The sequence below is a fragment of the Antrostomus carolinensis genome, unplaced genomic scaffold (genome assembly GCF_000700745.2).
Source record: "Antrostomus carolinensis isolate BGI_N321 unplaced genomic scaffold, ASM70074v2 scaffold27729, whole genome shotgun sequence".
NCBI classification, from domain to species: domain Eukaryota; kingdom Metazoa; phylum Chordata; class Aves; order Caprimulgiformes; family Caprimulgidae; genus Antrostomus; species Antrostomus carolinensis.
In genome coordinates, this window is record NW_010336840.1 from 17,974 (window position 1) to 43,823 (window position 25,850).

Sequence of the window (25,850 nt, forward strand, 5' to 3'; positions counted from 1 at the left end):
TGGTGAAGGTGGCCCCTTGTATTGGCTGGGGGTTGGAACTGGATGATCTTTAAGGTCCCTTCCAATCCAAACCATTCTATGATTCTATGAAATACATGAGCAATCAGTGTCAGGCTCCTAATTTTTTTTTTCCTAATGCTATGAAGGAGTGTAAATAGGGAGCTCAGAGGGTGACATCTCTTTATTACTGAAAAAAATGCAGGGAAAAAGCCCCAACAACACATTTCCTAAATGCTTGACATACGCGGATCTTCAGTCTCCTTCATCCATCAAATACCTAATAACCTCATTAATGAGGGTAAATATAAATGAATGAGAAAAGGGTGCTCCCTATTGCAAACTAGCATCACCAAATTGAAGTTGAATGGCCACTCTGCAATAAAATGTGAGCCTGTCAAAGGGTGCTTAGTTCCTCCTTCAGTCAGTGGGAATTGATCTTTATACTTATGTGATTGTGGCTGTAACCCTGTGTGCATATATATATTTCTCATTTTAAAACAAATTGCAGAATATTTCCTTTGCAATTATCTAGATGGGATTGTCTGTCTGTTTAAGGTTTTTTTTCCCCTCTAGGTAAATGGTGGAAAAAGTGTTTTAATACAGCTGTCATTAGAAATACACTGCATCAAAATACACGTCTTTGCAAACCTGTCATGGTGACTACCCTTGCTGCCTGAAATAACTAGTTTTAGGAGGTAGCATATTATAATCATACATTTTCATGACCAATTTTGTATCTTATTTTGTTCAGGGAGTAATAAGAGTTCATCTGCTAGAAGCTGAAAACCTTGTCCAGAAAGACAACTTCCTTGGTGCAATCAGGGGGAAGTCTGACCCGTACGCTCTTCTTCGCGTTGGCACGGTGCAGTATCGAAGCAAGACAGTTTCCCGAGATCTTAATCCCATTTGGAATGAGACATTTGAGGTACTGAATCTTTTGATCTTTCCGTCTGTAGGATGCACAGCCGTTTACATCCCTGTGCTTGGAGGACCTTCTCTTAGCTGACTGCACTGGAGCAGGTGGACTTCCTTGTTATTCAATGGATGAGGCATTTCTGTCCCTTAAACAAGTTCAAATTTACATTGCAAACTTGAGATGTCATTTAGGTTGATGTGATTTACATATGTGGGTTTTTGGAGGAGGTGCAAAGCACTGCTTTAAATATCAATCAGTTCAGCAGTCTGTGCAGCTGTAGTCTGCTCTAGCATTGATTCTTTTCTGCTTATTAGGGATACCAGTTTGAGGGGTTTAACAAGCCATCAGGTTTTGAAATATTTTCTCCTATAATCAGTTGCATTTGTTAGGCAGTTAGGCATGGAGCCACAGGGAATGTCCTTAATATGTTACACAGCTGTGAAGTGTCATGTTCTTGTCCACAGCCTGAGCCTATATGAACCTATGTGAATGCTTTTTATTTTTAATTAATACCTCTTTCTCCTCCAGTTTGTTGTTCATGAAGTGCCTGGTCAGGACTTAGAAGTGGACTTGTATGATGAAGATCCAGATAAAGATGACTTTATGGGCAGGTAAATTTAGCATGACCATTGCTCAGGGTCCAGTAACCTCTATAATGGGATACCCAGATTATTCATACCAGAGATTTAATATTGAAGGAAGCTACACCCTTTGTCCAGATATTGATACCAAGTTATTAGTTCATAGTGCAGCTAACTTTGAACAAGGTAGAGAATGGTCCCAGACTCCTGCAGGGAATCCTAAGAAGCCATTAGAAGTGATGGTTACTACACAAATTGAGATTTCCTTCAAATTTATTTTACTTTTGGAAGTATTTTGAGGGGGAGAATTCAGAAGTGTAAGTGCATTCCAGCACACGTGCACACAGGTAATGAATGCATAGAAGTTGTTATTTGGGCATGGGCTTTTTTGGTAGTAGTTTCTTCTCCCCCAAGAGCAGTATGTTGTATGCCTAAACATACACTGAAACGTTTGGGTTTTGTCTTTCAGCTTGCTTATAAGCCTAGTGGATGTAATGAACGACAGAACTGTTGATGAGGTAAAGAGCACAGCTTATTTCTAGATGTGGCTGGTGGTGTATGCTTATGTGTACTCATTCGTGCTCTCCCTCTGCTACTACATTGTTTCTGTGTGCTTACAGCTTCCTAGCACACTTGTACTCTGGTATTTTCACAGTAAGAAAATCAGGAAACTTAAAGTAGCGATTACAATAATTCTTACAATCAAGCTGGCAGCCTCAGATGGGCCTGAAGTTACGCTGAGCCAGCAGTGGGTACCTCATGTTGATATCTCATGTCCTGTATGTACCAAATGTTTTGTACAAGGCTACAGATAAAGTCTGGTGAAGCAGTCTGATTGCTGAGGGAGGAAACGATCCCATCTTGTTGTGATTCATCCCGCAACCCAGCACTCTGCGAACAATGCCAGGGTGCCTGTATTGTGCTGCTACTAGTTAGAAATATCCATGTGGTTTTTACATGTATGTGGGTACCTTATTTTTTTGTGGCTTGTTTCTAACTAGATGGACATGCTGCAATCTAAGTGTCAAAAATGCAAGCTAAGGCGCGCAAAGTACAATTTATATTATCCAATATGAGTGTAAGTCTCAGAGACTGCAACATATATATAAAAATTATCCTGCCTCACAGTTCTCAAGTTACTCTTTGTTGTATCCATTTAGTGGTTTCCCTTAAGTAAGACAACAAGTGGACACTTGCATTTAAAACTGGAGTGGCTTTCACTAGTAAATGACCAAGAAAAGCTACATGAGGTGAGTATATTTGCTTAAAGGATTCAGATACTCTGATCCCTGTCCAGTGATCAACAAATGAGTATGTACAATGAGGAACCCCAGGCAAACTCATGGGAGTATATTTTTGTTTGACAAAGTTTTGATGTGATTTCCCTCCCCACCCCCAAAAAAGGAAGGGCGTTTGCTTGCCCCAGGTCCTTTGGTAATTCAGGAGTAACTCAAATCTGGCACCTCTTTTTGCTTGAATTGGCAAAGCTTTGTTTGACTCACTGCAAAGTGGCCTCTCAGTTCCCTTTGGTAATTTTTCCCTTCCCTCTTCAGCTAGGATTTGTGTAGGACCCCTGTCTATAACCTGTACTAGTCATAGACACATACCCAGCACTGGTAGGGCCATGGTTCCAAATGGTGTCTTACTTGTCCAGCAGAATCGCTTGGATAAAGCCAATCTCCCAAGGATTTTGTTTCTTCATAATCAAGCAAAAGCATTTGAGTTCCACTGAAGTGAATAAAATTTGTTTCCAGGCTTCGTTCTGCTGACACTGGATTACTGGTGTTGATGTATATGAACATGTGTTTAGGTGTCTTGCTGCAGTGGGGAATCCAACCAATTCTGCACTAGAGGGATTGAAGAGTGTTAAGACCAGTGAATTGAAAAGACTTACATGTCTTCTTACTGGTCTGCTTAAAACTGTCATGCTGTATTGGCTTTTGCTCCTCTAAACTGCAAGTTTTAGGAGAAAGTTAAAGAACTGCTTAGCTGTCAGAAACTGTCCTTTGAATTTGTGTTGTGCTTTACATTGTCCTTGATGGGTCATCTTTTCTACCTTATGTTTTATCTTGTTTTATCCTTTCTGGCCTTCACAGGATAAGAAGGGTCTGTCTACAGCTATTCTGATAGTCTACTTGGACAGCGCCTTCAACCTTCCAGTAAGTACAAACCACACGCAGCAGCCTTCACTCCTTACCTTTTTTTTTTAAAGCCCACAATTTAATTGTTTTTAAATACTCTTTTACTAATTCAGAAAAACCACTTTGAGTATTCGAATGGTGAATGTGGAGCAAAGAAGATAAAAAATAACAAGTACCTCAAGGTAAGATTTATATTCTTCTCTCATGCTTGCAAAACCATGTTCTGGATTATGTGGTATCGTAGCAACTGCAACTGTCTGTGCTTAAAAAGAAATAATCTCTCCACTGTCAGAATCTAAGTGACCAGGGGTTCAAAATAATGTTTGAAAGCCCATCCCCACCCCAGTGAAAGTCTACGAGGTCCAAGGGGGAATGCAGCACAGAAATACTTGACTGTGTGGGGTGTTAGCTTTATTTTGATTTATACTTTGAATAGTAAGAGCCTCCAGACACCAGACCAAGGCATGTTACCCTTTCTACTGCTGCAGAGGTTCTTACCATGCTGAGCTGTTCCAGTTTGATCTCCCACACTGGCATGGGAAGGATATGCTTGTTTGTGGTAACCTTCCTGTCTATTGGAGACCTGACCACCAGATCCCTTGCCCCTCAGTTTTAGAGGGATTCAGAAGCCCTTCTGTCATTCATGCCTCCTCTCTCTGTGCTTCAGGTTACATTTTCCCCCAAATACAGCATTTTGCTACTGTCATGCAAATTGTAGGCGTAGGGAAGAATGTCTTTCTCCCTTTTTTTGTTGAACAAGCTGCACACAACCACATCTTTGAGCAATGGGTAAAGCTTCCTGATGTCTCTCTGAGGAGCTTTCCTCCTAAAAGCAGTCTTTACAATTTAGATGAGTTACTAGCATGTACACATGGCCTCAAATAATCCTTAATTCTGAACTTCACTGTGTACACTTTTCTTGTGGTGCCAAGACCAGATCCTCAACTGTAGTGCACTAGTGCAGTGCAAGAGGTTCAGTATTATTGCTTCTGGAAAGTAATTCTTAGGTATTTCAAGTAAGAGTAGTGGTTTAATATTACTTCTGTAAACTATAAATGTATCTTTTTTTTTTTCCTTTTCTTTTTTTTCCCCCTTGTATTAAATTACAGAAGACAGAACGAGAACCTTCCTCCTTTGTCCTGCTCACGGTAGGAAACAAGACTCAGAAAAGCAAGGTGAGGCTGTTTGACTCTTCTGCTTTCGTTTTCTTGTCTTAAAATAGAATTTATCCCCAAGTAGCCCCTAGGAAGGGTAGGACTAGTGAAGCTCTTCAGAAGAGCTGTAGTTATGGTGGCAGCTGCAGAGGCCGGGAGGTGGGTGTCAACCAGCATGTGGAAGCACTGTGTCACTGAGTTGTGCTTCTTGATTAGTGGGTGTATGATCACCTGCTACACAGGTATGTGTTTTTGTGCTCATGGCCATGAAGTCATGTTGGCCAAGATACCCTAATCCTACGAGAGTTCCAGAGGAAAAAATGATAGGTCTCAAATCTGGCTCATGCTTTCTGAGGGCAGGGTGTCATTTGCATCAAACTGGTGTTTGTTCCCTCATCATCAGAGTCTCCTGGCTCCTGTGTTTCACGGAAGTTTAACTTTTTTTTTTTTTTTACCTGGACAAGAACGTATCTGAATCTTTTCTGCTTCACTTTCAGTTCCATTTTCATTATTTAATATTAATTTTTGCCTGATGAGTATGAGTAACTGCTGAGTTCTGCCCTCCGAGTAGCTGCTGCATTCATTGCCCCACAGCTGGATGCAGATGAGGGCAGCCCTATGTTCTTTTGGACACCCAACAAATAGGAATGAATCCTGTTGGCTACACACAAGCATACAGGACTGGCACCTATTTCCCTTTGTTTCTTCCGCCTTCTCCAGCCAGAAATTGGGTTCTGCTTACATTTTTACCTTTTTTTGCTTTCAGTTTTCCCCACCACATCACCAAACTAGGTCAGACTTCCAGCTTTGCCCTGCACCTTTCCCTTTGCTGCCAGCACTCATGGCATGGCAGAAGCAGCTGGTTTACAGAGCAGCCTCAGCCACAACCCCCGTGGGTGCTTTCCATCCTCTTTCATCCTTGAAGTGGATGGCATTGAAGCTGTGTCCTCCTACTCTTCCCTCAAACTGCTGCTCTAGCTTTCCTACCCTTCCCCTCCAGCTTGCTGCAGCTTTGGGAGCTGACTCTGGGTGCTGGAGGCTGGAAGCAGCACTCTGGCTCTCCCTGGGTGGAGAGGTGGGAGGGAGGGAGTGGTGATGCAGGATGCTGGTCCAGGCAGCACTGTTAGGAGCCAACTGCAACTCACCAGACTTGTTCTTCGGCATTTCCACACCCTGCAGAACTTGTTCTGGTTTTACCAAAGATTTTGCTTCTGCAGGCTTCTGACCTGGAAATTTCACTCTCTTCATAGAGCTGAGGTGTAGCATCACTGAATAAAACAACAAAGTTGCTGTGAGCCTCTCAGGTGATCAGTGTCACGGTATTCTTTGCTGCTTACAGAGTAAGCTAACCTGTATGCCACAATCTTCTTGTTGCAGACCTGCAATTTCAGCAGAGATCCGACGTGGGGCCAGGCTTTCACCTTCTTTGTCCACAGTGCTCATTCCCAGTCACTGCATGTTGAGGTGAGAGAAAAGCCTTTCCTTTGAAGACAAAGTGCACGTTCAGAGGAAGAAACCTCTTTCATGGTGGATGTGATCTCAGTGCTGGTTGTTTCTGTGTGCTTGTACTGGGGTCATCCTGCCTGAAAGGTGGAAGAAGGGTGGAAGGAGCGCCTGTTGTTACTCTGTCAGGTGATGCTGGTATCTACCTTTGTTCTAGGATCATGTAATGCAGAATATCTTAGTTCAAAAAGTGAGACCTTTCTGCTTGAAAAATGCAAAGGAGGTTTTAGGTCTGTGTGTATTAAAGCCATGAACGTTTTGCTGACGGAAATTGCAGCCTTCATAATTCTTCAGCAGAGCCCTATCTCTTCACCTTGGTATTTTGGCTCGTTAAGAAATCCTGTATCTCACTAGCACACATTGCAGTCACAGCCAGTTCTGTGGCTGTTCACTTGGCTATAAAGTGGATTTGAACTTAGGAAGTGTACTGAGGTTAAACAGGCTAAACAAACTGTTACCTAAAAAGCTTGTAAAGGTTTAGACCAGTTGTCATCCCAGTTTCATGGGACATTTTCCCCAGAGCAAGTAAGGAAGGTCAAGTAAATCTCAGGGCCTAGTTTTTCTGCTAAGGTGGTTCCTTCTCTGCATAGTTGGAGATGGGATTTTTACTCCAAAAATACTAATTTGTTACACTCCTGAAATATTGGCATCGCCCATTTGGAAGTAACTGTACTTGATCGTATGTCCTGAAGTAAATAAGCTAATTTTGGTGTCTGTCTGAAATACCTTCTTGCTTTGCTGTTCCCAGTGGTGTGCTTTCCAGTTTGCCATCTAATAACAACTTTTTTTTTATAATTTCCTCTAGATAAAAGACAAGGATAGGGATACTGCCCTGGGAACTTCAGTGGTATGTCTCTCACACTTACTTAAGGACCCAAACATGACTCTGGATCAGAGATTTCAGCTGGATCATTCCAGTTCAGACAGCTTCATTAAGATGAAACTTGTGTTGCGGGTAAGTTGTTCTTTGCCATATTCACTTGGCTTCCCCAGTGGAAGCATCCAATTCTAACCAGGCAAAAGAGATGAAAGGTGGGAGAGGAGAAATGCAGCTTTGCTTCACAGATGCACAGAAAGTGTGACAAGGTCTTTAAGTGCAATTAAGAGTGTGTGATGGAGCTGAGAGGTATCCCTGAGGCTTCCTAAAACTTAGTGCAGTGCCATTGCTGAAAATCTTCTCAGGACAATAAAGAGTTGGACTGAGAAAATCTAAGCTGGGAAATCAAAGCTGCTAAACAGTAAGGGAGGCTGATGCTTAAGAATTGCTTTCTCACTGTGCTCTTGATCAGTGTTTAGATGCTGTTAAACACGTATACAGTGGGACAAGGGAAGGGAACGTCACAGCTAATCCCCTAGGCCTCTTTCATCTCTAATGGCAGATCCCTGCTGTTACAATTTAGTGGTGAAATTTCATCCTAGGTGGTAATGCTGCCATTAACCCCAGTGCTTTGGAGCAGCACTCACTTCTCTCCCTGGTGATTTTTAGGCTCTGAATGTTGAAGAACCCGATCCACAAAGAGTCAAGGCTGGTGTCAATGCCTCCAAGCAAGGTCCTGTGCGTGTCATGGAGAAGGGTGGAAACCAGCAAAAGTTTGTCCCTCCACCAAAACCAGAAGTCTCAAAAGTACCTCTTGTGAGCAAAGACTCTGCAGCACTTGAATCTCTGCCAAAAAAAGACAGCAGGGAAGACCAGGACACAAATGACAGTTCATCAGTGCCTGAACCAAGTGAAACTGTTGCTGGCCTTAATGAGACAGAGCGTGAACAAAATCCAGAGCATCGCCCATCAGCAGCGTTGCACACCAGAGCAGCGGTAGTGCCCACGTTGCCGGCCGTGCGGGAGCTCAGGCTCGCGCCCAGTGTTACTTCGCTGGGTTCTCTGCCTTCTTCTTGCTTTGAATTAAGTAGCAGCAATCTGGACCTTCATAAGTAGGTGTTCTTCTAGCTGAATTGTTCTTCTCTTGGGAAGGTTTAGGTTTTATAGGTTGCTGTTGCATAGAGTTGAATTCAATACTACTAAGTCATTTGGAGTCTTGGGTCTCAAATCGCCTTACAGAGAATTGTCACGAGTATTCCAGCCAACAGGAAAGTAAATTACAGAGTGACTATGAGATCAAATGTAAAGGGAAAGCAGTTCCTTCTCTGGCTCCCCTAAGAGGTGCTGCATGTGTTGGCTTTATATTGTTTAAGAGCCTCTCACACAGAATATCCTGGGTCCCATAACACTCGTGATTTAGGAACAGGAGATTGAAAGTCTGAATATCCCACTTCTCTAAAAACATAAACTCTTGATAAGCTTATGTGGGTGCTTAAAGTTTTGGATGCTGTTTTATCCAACAGGTTTTGAGACTCTGATAATGCCATGAACAAAGTTTTTTATGGACAGGTGTGCTTGTATATGTGTCCTTCCCGCAGCACAAAGCATGAGGCTGCAGGCAGTCTGCTCCATAGAGCAGGACAGAATGCCAGATCTGTCTCTCCAGGGGCACAGAGCCAAGCTGGTAGAATCCTTAATTAACTGAAGTAGCAAAGAAGACCTGTCTCGATTAAGAGAGCATCAGAGCAGTTATCAACCTGAATATCAAACCCAGCTCTAGCTGTTCCAGTACTTCTGGACTGGCAAATTCTCTAGCTCTGAACAGGGCCTCAATTATAAACCATTGTTAAACCATTTTTAAGCAGTGTTTTGGATTTGAAACCACTTTAATAACATGCAGAATGAGATATTAAAAAGGTCCCATTTTGCATATACAGATATCCTTGAAGGAGCTGTGTAACATGCTAACCTGTACTTTGCTGCTCCATTTACTGCAGGCCAAGTAGGGCTTTTTTTTTTTTTCTTTTTTGCCATTTATGCTGTAGGACTGAAATTGTGTACCTGTACAGAGGCCAGCTGGGCAGTGCTGGCACTGATGTAAGTGCTGTACTTGTGCAGCATCTATGGTCCAGCTGCTTTCTAGGTAGCAAATTGTAGGATGCCAGAAAGAAGAATAGTGCCCTGAAAGTTGGTTTTAGTTGAAAATGCATCACCAGCTTCTGAAGCTTGTGTCCTGTTTTGTGCTGCTAGGTCCATGCATGTGGTTTCTTAAACAGCTGTATTTAAAAGCTTTGACTGTGCAACTGTCTTACAGCGGGACTGAAATGCCTCTGGGAGAGATTCAGCTCACAGTGCGATACGCTTCAATCCGGCAGAGCCTCGTCGTGCTGGTGAACGGCTGCAGGTAACGCTGACCAGTGCTTGTGTATCTGTGAAGGAAAAGGCAAGAGCGCTCTCTCTGAGCCTGTCAGACATTCAGCAAAGCTGGAGCAGAACCATGTGCAGCATAAGCTGCCCAGCTGAGATGCCTTAAGTGTCGACTAACTTTCATCTATGAAGCCTCACTAAGGCCACATGGGTGGAAGCCGCCAGCTCTGGTCAGTGCTAGTAGCAGGTCTGTGAGAGTGGCCAGGGAGTAATGCTCGCTGCAGTGAAAATACTTTACCTTTCATCCATCCAAACCTTCCTCTGAACAGCACTGACAACTGATACGTGTCTTGAGATGCCATGATAGGCATCACAACAAGAACTGACACCTACTGAATTTGTAAATGTTAATTTAAGAACCTCGATAAGTGACCACACACTCAGTAATGAAAATTTTGGTTAACTTCACATCCTTTATACACTTATGTTCCAACCCCCAAGATAAAAGCTTTTGGCCCATGAACCCATGAAGGGTGGGTCTGATTCTAAGAGAGTCAGTGGGAGAAGCTGCCTTGCTTGTCAACACTCTATTTCTTTTAACAGAAACTTAGTCCCTTCTTCCAATCGTGGAGTAGATCCATATGTTCGTATATACCTGCTTCCAGATAGAAGATGGGCAAGCAGGAAGAAAACTTCTGTTAAGAAAAAAACTCTGAACCCCCAATACGATGAAAAGTAAGAAAATGTTTGATTGCTGCTGAAATAGTTACAATCTCTGTAACGAAAGGGCTTACGTAAGGTATGGTCCTGTTGTGCCTACGGACTGTCTTGTGAACGTTTGCAGGTCTTCTGAAAAAAATTGCACTTGAACTGTGGTTTGTGAGTACTGAGGGCTGGCCTTGCTGTGCCTCTGGTTTTGTCTGTCCCAGCTGTGGGAGGGCAGCACCTACTTCCCACACCTTCCCTCATCCTAGCAGGTTCAGGCTGCACTTGCTTCTTTGCACGCAGACATTCCCCTGCTTGTGTTTAACTCCATCATTGCAGAGGCAACCATTCCCTTGGGGTACCTCGCAAAGCCTGCTTCTCTATTCGTACTTCTTATTCTGATGTCTTTCCAAAAGTCAAAGGCAGAAACACAAAGCCTTTGGAGGCTGGACTGTTCTTCAGGCAGGCAGATAGATGTTGTCATTTTACCCTGCTGCCACCTCTTTGCTGACAGTGCCCTGCTGAAATGGAATGTGTTTTGTGTCAAACCAAACACAGTAATGCTTGGACACAGAGCTCTTTTGAGAGGTGGTTTTAACCCCGTGTTTAGAGGAAGGTACAGACATATGAAAACAGGTGAATATTGGGTGATCCGGGGTAGCTGTTTTTTCCTATGTTGGGTCCTTTCTGTACATGTCAGTGTAGGTCAGAAATGGAGAAAAGATTTAAAAGTATTTCATCGTAACACTCAAAACACTAGAGCTGTGGATTTTCTTCTGCCTATTCCTGTGTAACTCTTCTGATTTGGAGGCAGCACAGCTGTCAGGAATAGCATCTCTTTTTCCTCATCCTCAGTACTGACGTGTCCTGTACGTCCTCAATTATCTAAAAGAGGTTGAGCAATACTTAGCTCCAAAATACCTTACCTGTTTTACAACTCTGACTGGAGGAAAAGCTATTCAGGTGGGCAGAACTTAAGTGATTTAGCCTGGACAAAACTCACTTGACACTAAATGATGTGTGCCAGGGCTGTGAGTAAGAGCAATTAAGAATTTAATTGCCACAGGTTTCAACCTTTGTCTTCTCTTAATGTGGTAGAAGCCTACTTTGTAAATTTGGGGGGGCTGGCTCAGCTATTTCCTCTGAGTAATAAGGGTTGCATGGAAAACATGCTGATCTTCCATGAAGGGGGAAAATAAACAATGGTAAACAGCATTTCATCATGGGTGCATGTTTTCCTCCTTCCCCCTGGCACAGTGAAGTCTCAACAACAGTGTCATAGTCTCTCATGAGGCCTGGAAGAGATTTCTTACAATGTGAATAAAACCTAACGATAGAATTGCCTTTTCTGTGTCTTCCTTCTCTGTTGAACTTCTGGCCACTGATGCTGTGTTCTGTCACTGTGTTCTGGCCACTGATGCTTACACGGTTTTAATTGTTGATTTAAGTCTCTCCTTTCAAAACTTTACTTTTAGGTTTGAATTTTTTGAATCTTTGGAAGATGTCAAGAAAAGGACACTGGACGTTGCAGTGAAAAACAGCAGGCCGTTCATTTCACAGGATAGGAAGGAGCTGGGGAAAGTAAGTTTACAGAAGCTACGCTACTGTTTTAATAAGAGCTGAAGAGTCTGAATGATTCCTGTAATCCTGAAATGTGGTTCTAGTAATTAAGTCTCAGTAATAGGACCAGCAATCTGGAAACAACTTTTTCTGCCAGATTTTTCACCTGAAATAGGGCTGTATCCACGTGGAAGCTTGTGTGATCTCAGGTGATTTGAGTGCCATGCTGCTTCATTGCAGAAGGGTCCTCCTGAAAGGAAAACATGTTTCCTGGGATTCACTGCTGCCTGGTTGGGGAATGGCTCCAACAGTGTTAACAGGAAGCTGAGAAAGATGTGTGATTAAAACCCAGGGTTTGCCAACGGTCCTTTAAGATGGATTCTGGGAAAAGTAAACTGGAATCACTTCTTCAGGGATAGATAAATTTCCCATAGAGCCGCTAAGACACTGAGTGGCAGGGCTGAGGCGGGCTAATGCCCGTGTCCTGGGAACACAGGGAGCTCCTCTTTCCTGGAGCCTGAGCTGAGCCCTAGAATTTGAAGGTGGGTCTGACCTGGGAGGAATGCTATCTTAGTTAATCAATTTATATGCTGAATAATTAACGATGAAATAAAATTTGCTTTTTAAAGGTGCGGATTGACTTGTCACAGGAGGATTTAATAAAAGGTTTTGCACAGTGGTAAGTTTCCATCTCGGTGCTTTCAAACCCTCCTAATTGCCTGACTGCAAACGCAAGAGTAACTTGAACTAATCTGGTGGTTTTATCTAAGTTGTGCGTTAATCCAGGTGCTAGTGCAGCACCTGCCCTGTGAAACAGTTTTAATAAGAGACCTATATGTCAATTACAGTCTTCAGCATATTTGAAGTTACCATAAAAGCCACTGGGACACATAAGTAAAAGAATTATGTTTATTAAAGTAACCTTGCAACAAATTTTAACTTGGATAAAGATCTTAACTAAATTAATACTCTGATCAGCAATATATATATATGATAACATTTTTAATTACGAAGCCTTTATAGAAACTATTATAATAATCCACTTACAGTTTTGCTTGTATGTTCATTGTGGTTCAGACTCAAACCTTAAGCATTGGTCTGAGGCAAAGATTGAGAGCGAGGGTGGGGTTTTTTTCCCTTTTACGTCTGTAGTTAATGGCAGCAGTTCTTCCTTCTTTCTCCTTCAATGGAGCCCGAGGAATGCAGCGTGGGTAGTCCAGGAGTTTGCCATCCACGCAGGCAGTGAGCCAGTACTGGCCAGCGGGATAGTTAAACCAAGTTCCCCTGTCCCAGCCAGCATCTGTCTCTCATGTAAGGACATGGCAATTATGGGAGTAGGAGAAAAGTGACACACCCTCCTTTCCTGGTAAAGAGCTGAAGTCTGAGGCCATCTCCAAAGCCTCCTTTGCCTTGACGCCGATGAAGCACAAGCAATAAAGCAGCCTTAGTTCTCTCTGTTGTGCCAGTTAAAACTTTAAAGAAAGTCTTTAACTACTGTAATTAACTTATTGTGTCTGTCTTGCAGGTATGAGCTGACAAGGAGTAGACGCAAGAAAAATTGATCTCGTCTCATGTACATAAGTTACTAATTTTTCAACTTTATACAAATGTACATATCTCTCTTGTAATTAATGTGTTTTGAATAGTCACTGCAAATTTGAAGCAGTCTCCAGCTCAGGACATGTAAATGTATTGATCCTACTTGGAGATTAGTTCTGACTGAAGTAAAAACACAAAACATAAAAAAACCAACCCCACATTGGGAATAATTTGTCCCTAAATAAGAAGTCCTTTATTTTTGCTGTTTCTGGCATATCTCTCCCAAAGAACCCTTAAGTATGAATGTTCTCTTAAGGAAGTGTTGTACCTGGAGATATTTTAGACTGTCAATAAAGTGTCATTTCTTTGCTTGGCAGTCTCATTTCCCCAGGATCCTATTCATGTTGTTTTAACATGAAAGCATTGTACTTTTAAAAGAATAAATTTTTAAACAGCATTCTTCATCTGTAGGGCTACAGAACCCCTTGAAAGAAACTGTTTAAGACTCTTAAGAGCAATTGGTTTTTGAGAAACTAAGAAATTTATATTCTGCTGTTCAAAAGTATCTGAGCAGATTGTGGCTGCAGGTATGTATATAACGAGCTTCCAAAAGCAGGGAGATTAGTTTACCAAGATGTCATTAAGGCTTTAGTTTGTGATGCCTTAACATGTTTTGTTCTTTGTTACAGTACATTTCAAAATCTTGTAAACCTTGATAGCAAAGCATTCTGCCTGAGGAACAGCAGAGTTTTGTAAACTAAGCTTTATTAATATTGGAACAAAGTATTTTTGGAAGGTTGGTGTACTTGTTTCTGTACAATAAACTTCTAACTGTCTTGCATAAGAAACTTGATCTATGTCTTTCTAAAACTGACTTCTGAAGTATGACCATGGCCACAAAATCCATGCTAGGCAGAAACTCATAAACCACCACCTGAAGCACGCTTCAAATATTTTTTGGCCTAGGTTATATTAGTCTGTATCAGTCCATAAGCAGAAAGAATACTCACTGAGTAACAATATGCTCGCAATCCAAACTTATCTGAAAATACAAACAGCATTTTAAAATAGGCTGTCCAGAAAACCAAGATAGGCAAAGGATGAAAGTGTCATGGCTAAGGCAGTTACAGCACCTTTATCTCATGCTTACTGCGTCAGCAACATTCAAAACTCTCAGTGGTTACAGTCATCTGGCTTTGTGCAGACCCATGGTTTGCTCTCTGGGATTGAGCAGACCAGCTGATAGCTGTTACACTAAATTTTTCTTAAATTAACCAGGAAACAAGAATTAAGAAAAATAAAGAAATACAGCAGTTTTTATTTATGTCAAAAAATGTGAAACTGTTGATTAGGGTAACAGATGACAGAGGTAGCTGTAAAGTCATGTGCCTCAACAGATGCATGACAGGTAAGATACATCTTGCTAGAGAAAACCAGACCAACTCTTAACTAGCTACCAATTTCAGATTTCGCACAGTAGGTAAAATATCGTCCAGGTTACTGATCTCTGAAACAGAATGAAAAGGAAAAACAGTAAGGTGTATGTTCCTACAACATCTTCAAGTTCAGCCAAAATTCTAACTTAAATGCTAGAAATACAGCTAGTGAGTGAAATAAACTCTTCACATCTTTTAATGCTTTTGGAAATAACTCAGTTTAGTTTCTCTTAGGAGTGATATGATTTAATAGATGCAACAAAGTATTTTGGTCACTTCCTGAGGAAAGATGGAAAGAAGAGGAGAGTGAGGCAAAAGTTAGCACCTTCCCTCACATTCTCCTTGTTTTAGCACACCAGGAGTAAACAAAACACGTGTTAGCTATTTAAATTTTAGGAGGAAGCACCAGCATTAAGATAATTACAACTGTTGCAAATATTACTCACCTAGAAGGCAGAGCAGATCTTGAATGAGAGCTTGAAATGGTGGAAAGAAGCACTCGTGTTCTTCTAGCTTATTGATTATACTGGAAGTGCAAGTGAGAGCGTCAGATGAAAGGTGCAAGGGCATTTTAAGTTCATTTCCTTGGCTGTTTTGCTGTATTATGTCAAGACTTTCCAAATATGCCGCTACTTGGTAGTATATAAAACTATCTGCACCAAAAATGTATTCCCAGGTTTTGAAACCTGCAGCCAGCAAGTGTTACCTGTCAAAAGAGGATCTCTGATTTCACTGTTTAAGCCCTGTATACATCCTTCCTTTCCTTCTTACATGGCACCAGGTAGTTTTTGGACTGGAACATTATACATATGCTAAATACACTGCTTGGGGGTGGCTGATATAACTGCCTCAGAGGTGGAGCAAGGAATGTTTTATAAGCAGCTATTCCCTAGTTAAAACTGGGAGGAGTGCAGAAAGGTTGAGGGAGTTAGTTAGTATTGTTAACTCAGGATGTGTCAGACTTGCTGCCTGCTGCAGTTAATTCTCAGTACGTTTGCAGAGCACGTGCTGGATGCAAGCTCTTACAGTCTGTGTATGCTGTCATCTGCTGAAGACAGAACGTGATTTGTCCAGTTCCCAAAATATTTGTAGGCAGCTTGAGGCATACTTTCTCTTAGCAACAGCTCAAACCTTGCAACACTTTTTCCTCCCCACCCACATGCAGTATTTGCTTTGTCTCCTTATGAAATGCACGTCTTAAAAGGCTTATTTGATCACCTTATCCATGCAAACCATCAAGGTGTTTTGGAACCTTCTGGCCTTAATTTTTCTGTTTGCCAGCCTTACCCTTTTGAAAGTATTCAAGATTTGTTTCATGGAGGACAGGTAATAACTCCTTTACTATCACAGCTCCCCGGCTTTGTAACAAATTATTTACAGTTTCTTTCAGTATCAGTTTTATCCAGTTCTCTCAATGACTAAATTGGATGTTTGCAGAATGGTCACCAATGGAACAGCCCCACATACCTGTGGATGTCTTGTGTCCCCAGAAGCTGCTGTACCTGCTCCGTCACGTTCTCATTAATTATGTCACACAGTTTCCCAACAGTATCCACCACCACAGTGGGTGGAGCTGAACTGTCTGTGCAAAAACAAACACTCAATGTTTCTTATAACAGGAAAGTATTTTAGGCACAAACCAGTTATTGTTGGTGCCCAGATTTTATTCAGTTTTCACAGATCTAGGCAGACAAGTTCCATCATTCACAAAAACCAAAGTGCCTATGGTCAGAAATGAACTAGTGTCAGCTAGGAATTGTGATCCTCTCACTAACTCTTCAGTGGCTAAAGAACTTGTCAGAGCTGTGTATTTTCACAGCAGAGAGGGTACTAAAGTGCACCCTACAATGTCAGTGGAAATCAGCCAACTGAAATTACCTACAGAGAGAGGGTTATTCATAAGGTTCCTGTAACAGAGCAGAAACACAGTATAGGGGCTAAGCCAGCAAGAAACTTCCTCAATAAATACCCTGTTAACACCCAGAACTTGTTTGGGTTATTGGATTTTAAACTGGTTATATTTCAAGTAGAGAATGAAAGATGGTCAAGAAGAATTACAAAGTCAGCTCAAAGGAAACAAAGCTTTGTGGGGGAGAAAAAAAAAGAAAATCAATTTCTTCTGTTATTCCTTTCTTCTGCCTCCTTGGTATTCCTCAGCAACTGCTAAAGGCTTACAAATAATGGGGTTTAGCTGTTTAAACTGCCAAATGACAGCAACCTATTTTTATCTTCCCAGTGAAGAATATACCTAGTTTACTCATTTCTCAGCAGCTCAACTTATTTTCTATTAAGAGTTCAGCCTTTCACTTTTCTTCTGCCTTTGGAAATGGTCTGAACAAATGCTAGGCGATAAGTCTTTACCTAGTTGGAGGAGCTCATGGAGATTTCTCATAACGTTGGTCATTTCCCCCAGCTTTGTGTAAACCTCATTCATTCGTGGATAAACACCATTCAGAGAATTCACGTCAAACAACTTCTGGAAGTGAGAGACTATTGCAAACAGGGTTGGTAAGGACGGTGTCTGGCTGTTCTGCAGCAAGCGGAAAAAATAAATCATCAACATTATTGCTTAACAAAGCAAGGATTCTTTTAAACTCTGAAACATTCTTAAAACTAGTCTCTGAAGAAAAAGAGGTGCAACTTTCCTTATTAAATCACGGCATTTCAAATATTCTTAAATCTGAAGACATAATTTTAAAGACAGTTTTCAAACACAAATATCCAGCAAACCAAAAATACTCTTTTGAAAGCTTTCTTCTCTTCTGCCTGGTAAGTATGTTCATGTATTCTCAATGGTGACTGAGAAACAGCCAGAACAGGATAATACCTGAGACCACAGGGCATGCAAATTTGTTGGTCAAATGACTTTGATTAAAGCACTCTTCCCCAAGGTGAATTTATCCATTGGATTAAAATAGTCTTTGACTATTGAATGTCTTCAGACAGCCATTTCTTAAACCCTGCAAGGCTTTAAGATGCACAAATCTAATCACTGTGTGAAGAATGCATTTAAGAATGCCACAGAAACTTGTGATTCTAAACCCCTGGTAAGAATTACCTTCTCCTTATTTTCTATTTCTTCCAAAATTGCATCTGCTATGAACTGGAGGTCTTCAACTCGGATGGCTTCTCTGTTATCCTGTGGATCTGCACTGTGCCAGGGCACCAATTCCGCAGACAGTTTTCTCAAGGACCTATGCAAATCCTTTTAAAAGAAGGGAGGGGACACATCTTATTTCAGTAACTTCTCAAAGTTTTTTTTATTAGAGAAACAGGCATATTTTCTGTTTCTCATATGCAAAAACCTTCCAGTACTGGAGACAGTAAGTTTTTTGTTTTCATGGAATTTAAGCACAGTATATTGCTTACATTCTTAGATTTAAAAAGAACATTGATAGTCTAAAAATTAAAGTCATTCATATACTATAGTTTCAATGAAGTAAGAAGTGTTGGTCACAGAGAGTTTGGTTTTAAACAAAATTATTTCCCTTGTATTTAGATCACAAAGTTACTGTTCTGGCAAGACAAAAGGAAGAAAGAGAACGCATCATCATTAATGTGTGAAGTACACAGACTCTACAGCTTAAGTCTCTTCTCAGGGAGGCAGACAGTGAACAAAAACATTGAGAGGACGGGCACAGAGGATTATCTCTGCACGGTGCAGGCACACTACACACTTTTCACTTTAAAGTGGTATATAAATGGAGAGCAGAATTAATTTTAAAATTTAACACCAAGGCAGGCAATAACAAAAGCTACACAGAGAAAAAATCCCTACATGTAGGGAAGGGCCAAGCAGTGGTCAGCAGATTAAAGGCAAGTACAATAACGCGTGTGTTACCTTCAGGGCCATCAGCTGATCTGCCCACATTTCTATGGTAAGCGGAAGGTGCTCAAATCCACATTCCTGTCCATTATTTTTAATATTACTTTGCACTGGCCCTTTACTTCGCCTGTATATTAGTGGAGGAGCTCTTGGACTTCGCAGAATAGAATCAATATGGGACAAAACCTTCAACACCAAATAACAAATGTTATTGCTCAAATATGTATGACATTTTATAATAAAATCCCTCTCCACCAGAGTCATGATTGTCTAAACATTAAATCATAAATAGCTCCAATAAGTTCCTACCAATGAATTTTGCAGATGGATTCAATATGTAATAGATTCAAAGATTTAAAAATACACTAGCTAGAAGATATGTAAAAGTAATGCAAATATACTTCCTTTTGAGGGATATTTAACATTCATCCACTTGAGGCATTGTTACTTCCACAATTTACATTTGGCTACATTTTATTATATTTGCTTTTTTGTTTTTATTCAAAGAAAAATAAAAGCCACTATCTCCTCAGGCATGTTTAAAACCGTTAACATAAGGATCCATTTTCCCCAAGACCTTGAACAAATCCCCTGTCCTGAAAACACTTCAGCTAAATCATTGATTTGATGTTTGCCAACCTAATCTCTGCTTCCTTGACAGAAAAATTAAGAGCAAGTCTACATTAACTGCCAAATCCAGAACATTATGCATCTTGCGTAGAGGACTTCATCTGAACTCTTAGATTCAAAATAGCATCTTTCAGTTTACATAGTTAAACAAAACTCATGTATTATATTTCATTGTAACAGTATAGATAAAATTTGCATACCTGTAAGTATTGCTGGCAAACTGCCTGCAGCTGATCTACTCCTGTGATACTCTCAGGTTCTTTCTTTTCTCCTATTTTTTCTCCGGTACTACTCCCCGAAGATCTACACAACACATACACTGGGTTACACAAGTAGCCTTAGCAGGAGATAACTACTCTCAGCTTGATTAAAGAACCAGGTATGTAGCACATATTTACACCTGCAAAGTAAAATCTCCATTTTATGATGCCTACCAATAGAATTCCAGCAAACTGAACTAGCTGAAGAATGTAATACCTAATATAAATATCAATTTATCTCAAGTCTGCAGGTTGAGGTGTATTTTATGATGCCTACCAATAGAATTCCACCAAACTGAACTAGCTGAAGAATATAATACCTAATGTAAATATCATCAATTTATCTCAAGTCTGCAGGTTGAGGTGATTCCAGACTGCATGCTAACTTAGAAGGGACACCACCAGATGTACAGCTGTTCTGTTACCAGAGGTTCTGAAGACTTAAAATCCAGAATTTTACTCAAAAGGGTCAAATTCCATGCTCACAGTCTTTATCTGCTTCTGCTTGAGCTTCCTTCATGGCTTACTATATATAGCTCGCTACCCTTCCTGTTACATCTAAGATGACTTTCCCTAAAACTACCATCTAAATCATGCCCACTGCATGAAAGAAAAGACCAATTAAATATACAGGATGTAAAATGAGGAGCCAAACATTTTTAAAGTTTAAGTGAGTGATGTCTCTTTCAGGCTATAAAATATTTGGCATTCAGTATACACATGCACAAATGATTAAGTGAAATTACAGATAAAAACACTTTGTTGATGCTGGATCTCTAATACCTTTAATGTATTTTCTTAGCAACGTTTCAGAAAAAAAACTAAGTCAACTTCTAAGAATAATATGGACATAAATTCAGTAGCTGCAACATTTTGCCAACTCATACTTTCTCGTTCATAATCCATCATGTAACCAGTAGCTTTCTTTATAGCTCACGGAAGCAGCAAACACCACAGTTTGGTCCTGTCCGTATCGACTGCGAAAGCACTCAAATCAAATCCAGAAAGATGAGATAAAAAAGACACACTGCTGTGTCCCCATGTGGAAACCATCCCATCATTTCAGAGATTCACAGGGTGTCTTCAGAGATGTGGCACCGTTTGCTGCCCGTAACCAGGGTCTGAGGAACGCCAATAAGGGACATATATCTACATTACAGGTTGCAGAGTATCTTTGCCTTAAGAAGTTCAGAGGATTCATGAAAGTTATTGAAGAAATATACTTACTGGATAGTTTTCTTTAAAGTTTTTTCTAGTTTCTTCACTTGCTGCTTGCAAAGTTTTAATTCCTGTGCAGTTGGTCTGTTAGAAAGAAAAAGTACCATATTATATGTCTTGCATTTGAAGGTATCTATAAAACTCAGCCAAGCAAAAAAGTAAGAAAGCTTTGCCAGTGCCCGCAACATCATTCTGGAAATTAAATTCTGCAACATTTCTCCGTGGCAACAGCAATAAACAGCAAGGTAACCATCAGCAGTTGTTGTTATTGACAGTGCAGGGGGGGAAGGCTCACTGTTGCTGCCATATCTTACTTCTACAAATTGCTTTTCAAGGCAGGTTTCATACTACACTTTTACAATTGCTGGCACTTTCGGTTTCTTTCTTTGTAAAACAAAGTCTACTGAAGTGCCCTTACAAAGGATGATACTTATCCTTTCTCACCTCATTTCCAAATCTTTCTTGAGATTTATATTTTCAAGCAAAAGTTGTTCATTCCTGGCTTTTGTTTCAATAAGTTGTTTCTGGAAAGACTGCAACATAGCCTGCGTTATTTATTTCACTCATTCCATAATCAATGCACTTAAACAATTTAAAACACATACGAGTTGAGAAGGGTTTCCATTTGCCTCTACAGCAAGGCAGCATGGATGGGGAGTTAGTCGACTAAGATCAAGAGCCTGCTGCATCACACTGCAGGGGGAGAACCTGTGGTTAAGGAGGTTCATGCAGTTCCCAGCAAAGACGACTCACATCGTACTGAATCTCTGCATAAAGACAGCGAACCCTGCCCCGAGTTCACAAATTCAGAAGACACAGAATAGGTGGGGTAGAAATCAAACACACGTGTTTCTATGTGGCTCTTGAAGGGTTACCATTCAGAGGTCTGCACTGACTTATTCTCAGCTGTTCCATACCGTAAGCAGTGCTCTATAATTAGGAGTAGCATCTAGATTTAAGAATTCTTCCTTGCTTTTTACTTCGCTCTGTACCTGGTCTTCATCTTTTTTATATTGCCTATTGGGAAAAATAAATTGTTTCAGCTTACTGTAATTAGATTACCTCAAAGATCTAAGTTGGCTTAGTTGGCTGCTATGTATGATAATAATGTTTCCATAAACTGCAAAGTAAATAGAAGAGAAATTCTGCCCTAAGATCCACTGCTCTGCTCTATTATTTCTGGGAAGCTGTTCCATATACTAATTAAGTGCATTTATTCCTTGAGAGAAATTCCAGTACATGCAAATCCCATTTCAGTTTTCAAGATAATAATCTCAATTTATAGGAATGTCTCAGGCATCTGCTTGTTGCTGTGTACCATGTAGGCACCGCGATAGAGCTGAAAAGCTGGTGTTCCTTTTGTTCAGGGAGATTGAGCTCGACTGAGCACAGCCAATGAAGTAATCTTGCCTGTGAACCACAGCAAAAGGGGAAGGGGGAAAAAAAAGGAAAGAATAATAGCTCAGGTGTCCAAATGCCCCCAACTTCCTAGCTGTCCTAGCCTCCTGACTGAGCAGCTGCTTAGCCTGACTGACAGCTATTCCCTGGATGAATCCAGACTTCCAAGACCATTACTATCCTTTGCCATTTCTTGCACACTAGTGATCTCTGTAACACAGAATATTTACCATTATAAGATTTAAGAACAGTAAGGAGTACAAAAATTTTGAACAGTTGAAGGCAATAGATGAAACCTACCTTAGCTCCTTTTTCACTTGACTAATTTGAGATTCATAGTAATCAATTAGACAAAGGAACCTGAAGAAAGGAAAAATGGTATTTTGAATTTCAGATATTCTCAAACAGAGCAGCTTACAGAACTGCATTGCACTTCGGAAGCGACTGCTTCAAACAGTAGGTTTTCCTTCATACCAAACTAACATGGTCACAGTTTTCCAAACAGAAAAGTAGAGACATTAACTCTGTACCAGACTAAAAGTGACAAAATTATTCAACAGGAGACAAAAGCTAAATCCTCCTGACAGCCTCCTCACCTTGTGGCTACGTTTACCCAGCAAGCTTAACAGCGAGTGCTCGGGCTCAGTGACCACTGCAGGAAGTGGAGAGCACAGGTCCCACATAGCCCGAGAACACCCGTCTCCAGAGAAACCAAAAGTGCTTTCAAAGTAAGTGGTTGCAAAAAATAGAGCCACAAAAAACTGAACAGCTGAGAAACTGTCTTTCCTCTTTAGCACTTTGTAACTGTCTGTTTTGGAGAGACAGATGAGAAAGCACAAGGAGCCAAATTCAGTGATCCTCCTCTCATACAGTGAGGGCACAAGAAAAGGGCTGTGCACACAGAGTCCCTTTTAATTACTTCTCAGGTAAAGGTTACTGGACAGGTCTGGAAAAGCAGGTGACATCAGCACAAGGAGGCTGAAAAACTGGCAAATCTCCCATTATAGCAGAGCTATGGAGATACTACTGCAGGAGACAGAGGCTTGGAATACTTTCTCAGAACTGTCACTAAAATACCTGGGAAGGAGTAGAATAAACACGAAAGCCTGCAGTCAGCAGTTGCAAAGACCAGTTGTACTTCAGCAAACTGAACAGTTTGTTTGGCTTTGGGGGGTGATGTTTGTTGGGTTTTTTTTTTTTAATTTACATTTTAAAATGTTAGAACCCCAGGATGAGATCACCATAGCAGACACTGCAGTTCCAGAGTAGAGTGAATCATTCCCTTCTCTTTGCTGACACCTAGTGTATATAAGGGCTGATTCTTTTAATTTCTGCCATAGATGTATCCAGCTCACGTTTACTATGCAAGAAAAAAATACTGCACTGATGTACCTTTACAAGAATTCATGTTTCAGCTGGCAGCTATTTTTTTTTTTCATATAAATATCAAGAACAGTCAGTTACTTTAAAATCCATTTCTTCATTTAATGTCACAGGCCATTCCCCATTATAAGAAAATTGCTTACTGCTGATCCAGGAGAGACTTGGGTGCTCTTTTGCAAAACCGACAAAACATTTTGTTTTGAGTGGCAACACGCTGTTGCTCCTCCATCCCAACCTTGCACAGCTCCTTCTGCAAACGGGCAATAATCTCTTCCTGTTCTTGCAGCTTTTCCTGCTGCTGTTGATATTTTGCCTGTGAACAGATAATGGGAGCATTATGAAATTATTCTAACCCACAAGCTGGAAACGGTACATGCCCAAGTAGACACCTGGTCCCAAGGAGGCTTAGTACTGAGGTTTTAGCCGTTCTGAAGTGGCAGAGGAAGAAGGATACAGATACTTTTCTCCGTTACTGCTACAAAATTCTATATAGATTGAAAAATCTTAGATATAAACAGTGTACTGTTTATATCTAAACAGTGGGAGTGGAGCATCTCCCTTATGAGGAAAGGCTGAGGGAGCTGGGTCTCTAGCTTAGAAGAGGAGACTGAGGGGTGACCTCATTAATGTTTATAAATATGTTAAGGGCAAATGTCATGAGGATGGAGCCAGGCTCTTCTCAGTGATGCCCAATGATAGGACAAGGAGCAATGGGTGTGAGCTGGAACACAGGAGGTTCCGCTTAAACTTGAGAAGAAACTTCTTTACGGTGAGGGTGACAGAGCCCTGGGACAGGCTGCCCAGGGAGGTTGTGGAGTCTCCTTCCCTGGAGACATTCTAGTCCCGCCTGGACGCCTTCCTGTGTGATCTCATTTAGGTTCCTGCTCTGGCAGGGGGATTGGACTAGGTGATCTTTTGAGGTCCCTTCCAATCCCTGACATTCTGTGATTCTGTGATACTAACTCTATGACCCAAGACTCATGTTTGTTTTGATCAACGCAAGTATTTTTAGAGCTTTTGAAAAAAGTCAAAAGTTTGAATCCTCAGACAGCACTATCCGAACTACCTGTGAAACCTGCTGATCTTTTTGAAGTTCTTTGACTTGATTCTGTTGCTGGCAAACTTTAGCGATCGTCTCATCTTCCAGTTGACAGATTTTGGACTTAATGTTTTTCACCATATTTTCCAAATCATTAGCCCGCTGTTCTTGTCGAGATGCCCGACCTCGTTCCTGTCGTATCTCATCTCTGGAAAAAAAAATAAAAAATAAAAGAAATCCTTTATTTAAATTAAACTCATTTCACTAAAGACAGCGAAGGAAGCACAGGCCTAACAACATTATCTGATGACGCTCAATAATAGCCTGTGGCAGCAGGTATGAGATATATGCTGGTATGGGAAGAGGTAGTAGATGAAATAATGGAAGAGCTCAAAAGGAACCAGGGCAACATTGCTGCCTACTGAACAAAAACCACAGGAAAAAAGTCTTGGCCCTTGGGTGTGACAAGAGCTCCACCTGGCAGGGCATGGACACTGACACTACTTTTGCTTTGCATTAGTGGGTAAGTTCCTTCCACTGCGTCTCACCTAAGGAAACGGTTATCCTCCATGAGCCCCTGCATCATTTTCTGCTGTCGGTCGGTGTCTTCCACCAGCGTTTGTAACACAAGTCTTATTCCTAGAGAAGACTGACTGTCTAAGACAATCATATCTGGAGACATATAAAATAAGCAAAGTGATAAGGAAAGGCCTTTAATAGCTGAAGGCTGCATCTCTGCTACCATTTGGAAGTGACAGCTTTAGAGATGCCTTATGAACTTAGGTTTACTATTTCCAAATACAAAAACTTGTAAAATTAGCATTTCCTTACCAGATATATTTCTGCAGCTCTGGGGGGCAGCAAGACTCACCGGTTTCAAGCCATGATGCATTAATAGCTTGTTTAGTTTTTCCCATTCTACCTTCTCCTGCTGCAGTTGGGAGAAGGGGGAGAAGAGACACAAAGCAGATCAGCTCACGGTCTCCTCTCTTTCCTGCTGTGCAGGCAGTGGAAGACCCCAAATGCCCCCCAATAAACACAATGAACCCCCCAGACGCCCCAGCCACTACAGGAGGGCTTGTGAGACTTTGCAATAGGATCTGTAAAGAATAATTGGGAAAAGTGCACTGATCACTGTGAGAAGGAGAAATATGTGCAATGAGTAAAATTCACCCTTTTATAAAAGCCAGACAACCGGCTCTCGGGTGACTCCAACGCCCCGGGGTGCGGTGGGCCCCGACCCCCGCCCCAGCCCCGAGAGAAGCCCTCGGAGGACGCGGGTGCCCCTTTGGGCGGTTTATTGTTCGTTTGCTTCTTTCTGTTCTGTTTTTAACCACCAGGCAGGAACAACCGCCGCCTCAGCTCCACCACGGTACC

The 25,850-nt window shown here is 41.3% G+C and overlaps 2 protein-coding genes across 2 annotated transcripts in view; one reads left to right on the forward strand and one right to left on the reverse strand.

The window, feature by feature from the left end:
• ESYT3 (extended synaptotagmin 3) overlaps window positions 1–13,306 on the forward strand; it is a gene marked incomplete at its 5' end in the record, with an annotated part of 26,971 nt that extends 13,665 nt beyond the window's left edge. The window contains 15 exons of the mRNA XM_010175017.2: window positions 752–925; window positions 1,445–1,527; window positions 1,967–2,015; window positions 2,658–2,747; window positions 3,594–3,656; window positions 3,752–3,820; window positions 4,748–4,813; window positions 6,170–6,256; window positions 7,101–7,250; window positions 7,782–8,224; window positions 9,427–9,516; window positions 10,083–10,214; window positions 11,660–11,765; window positions 12,374–12,423; window positions 13,270–13,306. Coding sequence (XP_010173319.2) covers window positions 752–925; window positions 1,445–1,527; window positions 1,967–2,015; window positions 2,658–2,747; window positions 3,594–3,656; window positions 3,752–3,820; window positions 4,748–4,813; window positions 6,170–6,256; window positions 7,101–7,250; window positions 7,782–8,224; window positions 9,427–9,516; window positions 10,083–10,214; window positions 11,660–11,765; window positions 12,374–12,423; window positions 13,270–13,306 — 1,689 coding nt within the window. The remainder of the gene's footprint in view (window positions 1–751; window positions 926–1,444; window positions 1,528–1,966; window positions 2,016–2,657; window positions 2,748–3,593; window positions 3,657–3,751; window positions 3,821–4,747; window positions 4,814–6,169; window positions 6,257–7,100; window positions 7,251–7,781; window positions 8,225–9,426; window positions 9,517–10,082; window positions 10,215–11,659; window positions 11,766–12,373; window positions 12,424–13,269) is intronic.
• A 1,292-nt stretch (window positions 13,307–14,598) lies between these two features.
• Window positions 14,599–25,410, reverse strand: CEP70 (centrosomal protein 70). The gene is made up of 14 exons (XM_029086744.1): window positions 25,305–25,410; window positions 25,022–25,145; window positions 24,501–24,681; window positions 23,578–23,747; window positions 21,571–21,670; window positions 21,098–21,186; window positions 20,663–20,737; window positions 19,376–19,478; window positions 18,561–18,731; window positions 17,778–17,924; window positions 17,081–17,249; window positions 16,187–16,301; window positions 15,166–15,245; window positions 14,599–14,790 (listed from the first exon to the last, which is right to left on the reverse strand). The coding sequence occupies exons 1-14, from the start codon at window positions 25,363–25,365 to the stop codon at window positions 14,729–14,731; spliced, it is 1,647 nt and encodes a 548-aa protein (XP_028942577.1). The 5' UTR covers window positions 25,366–25,410; the 3' UTR covers window positions 14,599–14,728.
• Window positions 25,411–25,850: the final 440 nt, after the last annotated feature.